General features: G+C 30.1%; 1 protein-coding gene across 1 annotated transcript in view; it reads left to right on the top strand.

The window, feature by feature from the left end:
- LOC106469776 (helicase POLQ-like) overlaps nucleotides 1-2,887 on the top strand; it is a 63,522-nt gene that overhangs the window by 34,842 nt on the left and 25,793 nt on the right. Inside the window, exon 8 of the mRNA XM_022398332.1 lies at nucleotides 1,798-2,041. Coding sequence (XP_022254040.1) covers nucleotides 1,798-2,041 — 244 coding nt within the window. The remainder of the gene's footprint in view (nucleotides 1-1,797; nucleotides 2,042-2,887) is intronic.

Here is a 2,887-nt window from a genome sequence, read left to right as displayed (position 1 = left end):
TTGGTGTAGCATGTGTTTTATGTTAGTTTTATATCTTCTCACATGCTACACCAAGCATTTTTATTGTAAATTTAAAAATTTATGTTTTGGTCTGAGGAGTTATTTTATGTAGTTTTGAATACTTGTGTTTTTGCACAGGGATGTGAATGTGCAAAGTAGGACATGGAACTGAAATAGTATGAGACTGGTGTTAGTTGTGCATTATATGAAGTAAGCAGATAATGTCAAAATTAAGACACTTGTGTTATGCATGAAGCATTAAGAGGAGAAATAACATTTCTATAATTTAAATTGTAACCTAAGGCTAACTGTAATAAGCTATAGAAGTTGTCAATGGCCCAGAAGTCATAAGAAAACAAAATAACTAGTGATTACACAATATTTGTAGAAAATATTATAAAATTTAAAATATTTATGTTAATAATTAAACAGCATAAATACTATTATTTAGTTTAATAATATAAGTAGCTTTCTACTCAGGTTATTACAGTAAGTTGCACTGAGATTGCACACTGTAATATGTAATATTCCTGTAATTGATTATAAATTTGACAAGATATTCATTCATGTTGTAAGTACATCATACCATCAATAAATATCTGTCATGAATTAATTTGTATCAAAACTAATTTAACAGAACAAAAAATTGAATATATAGTAGTGTGTTTGCAATATTAACTCTTTCAGCACGGGCTCAATCCCAGGGGCCGACCTCATAACCATTTTGTGCTTGTTATAGTTTGATGCTATAACTTTTAAATTAGTAAGCAGATGTCCATGAAATTGGGCAGATTATCAGTAAGCATTACATTATGCAAAATATAATTTTTTTTTAATAGTAAGTCTTAAGGTTTATAAAGCAATGTTTTTCTCATGCCTTTTTCTTTTCACGTGTTGCCTATCCAACATGCAAAGTAATCTTAATTTTAAGGTTTATAATAGTTTTATGTATCAGAAAATTTCACATGTGAAATCTTTATAATGCCCAACAGTTATCAAACATTTTGTAAGAAAACAACTATTTATCTGTTATTTTCACTAATGAATCTCTTTACGGGTTAGGTTGATTTAACCGATCTCGTAACCACATTAAAAATTAAGAAATAATTATAAATTACACCTTTTTTGTTCTAGAATAACTACAAATTATAACATGAAAACACAAATCTCATAACATTATAAATTTATTGTTATTATACTGACCTTTCAGCCGTGCCTTGCTAACAGGAAAAATATGGAAGCTACAATGATGCAGCTTATTCTAGCTTGTTAATATCGGTAGTTTGAGTTCTTAATTAATACGAAAGTATACACTTTGTATTTTGACATCAGAAACATATAATTTGAACCAGTGCTACATTCATCATACCACATGACACAAAAATTGATGTTTAGGTGTTTTTTTTTAATATTTACTTTTAAATTATGAAATTAAATAATGTATAATACTAAAATTTGAATTATAATCCACAGTTTGATACCAAACTTATTGACATAACTTCATAAAACAGTAGTTTAATAAAATTTTGAATGCGAGTCAACAAATGCTATGATATGGCCCATGTGGAAAGAGTTAACTGTATTATATTTTTTGTATTTGTTTACATTGCTCTAGAATAAGAAAGGCTAAAAGTTGAAAAAGTCATTGTGATGAAAGCTTCCAGATAAGTTTGTTTGAAAGATGTTTTATGCAGCTATCTGTAAGGCTTATGCAGGAAATTTAATTACTCTGCATTAAAATTTTAATGTACATCTCAGTAATGAAGTAAAATTATTCCTGTTGTCTTCACTGGCTAGAACACTAAAAAGTCACAAGACAGAGGAGAAAAAAGCTCTGTACAAAGCTTTCATTAGTGAAGGTGGAGAGTCGACGTGTCCTGTACTGAGTCGTTCCCTGCCTTATGGAATTGCTTATCATCACAGTGGATTAACAATGGATGAGAGGAAGTTAATTGAGGAGGCTTACACAATGGGTACACTGTGTTGTCTAGCTTGTACATCAACATTAGCTGCTGGTGTAAATCTCCCAGCTAAAAGGTATGTTAAAATAAAAAAAACTTTATCTGTCAATCACAGATAAGTTGAAAAAAGATCTTATCTGTAACCAACTTATATTTCATAATGTGAAAGAAAATAAGAGGTTTTTTGTACTAAAATAAACACTATAAATGAGATTTAACTCGGCAAAAACTCCATTCTGCATTTTAGATAGTGCTTTCAGTTTTTTATATTCCATTAGCAAGTGATTATGTAAAACAAAACAAAATATACACACTAATAGTTGGATTATGACAATGAATCACAGGTTAAAACTGACTTCATACTGGACTTCCTAAGAACAATATTTTGATACACACGATCAAGATGTGTCAGTTAATAAGCTATAGATTTGGATTAGAAGAAACCTGTTTGTAACTATATGTGATGTAACTCAGTAAAAATTAGACATAGTCTTACGTTGTTAAGTCGAAGTAACAGCATTTTTGTGAGATGATGTTCCTTCATGAAACTGAAACCATTAACTTTATAGAGAAAAGTTCACAAAACAGATTGGAGAGATTACCTTTTCAATATGCTCCATCTCTTCACCTCTCTTGTAATGTTTACCATACCATATCAATGCAATCAACCTATTCAACTTCTTTGTAGTGTTTTCTATATCAACACAATTCATCTCTTCACCTCACATGTGGTGTTTACAATATCAATGCAATCCATCTCTTCACAGCTTTTGTAGTGTTTACCATATCAACACAATCCATCTCTTCACTGCTTTTGTAGTGTTACCATATCAACACAATCCATCTCTTCACCTCACATGTGGTGTTTACCATATCAACATTATCTATCTCTTCACCTCCTTTGTAGTGTTTACCATATCAACATT

Source organism: Limulus polyphemus, unplaced genomic scaffold (assembly GCF_000517525.1).
Source record: "Limulus polyphemus unplaced genomic scaffold, Limulus_polyphemus-2.1.2 Scaffold3652, whole genome shotgun sequence".
In the NCBI taxonomy this organism is placed as follows: domain Eukaryota; kingdom Metazoa; phylum Arthropoda; class Merostomata; order Xiphosura; family Limulidae; genus Limulus; species Limulus polyphemus.
This window is presented reverse-complemented; position numbering and strand designations above follow the sequence as displayed.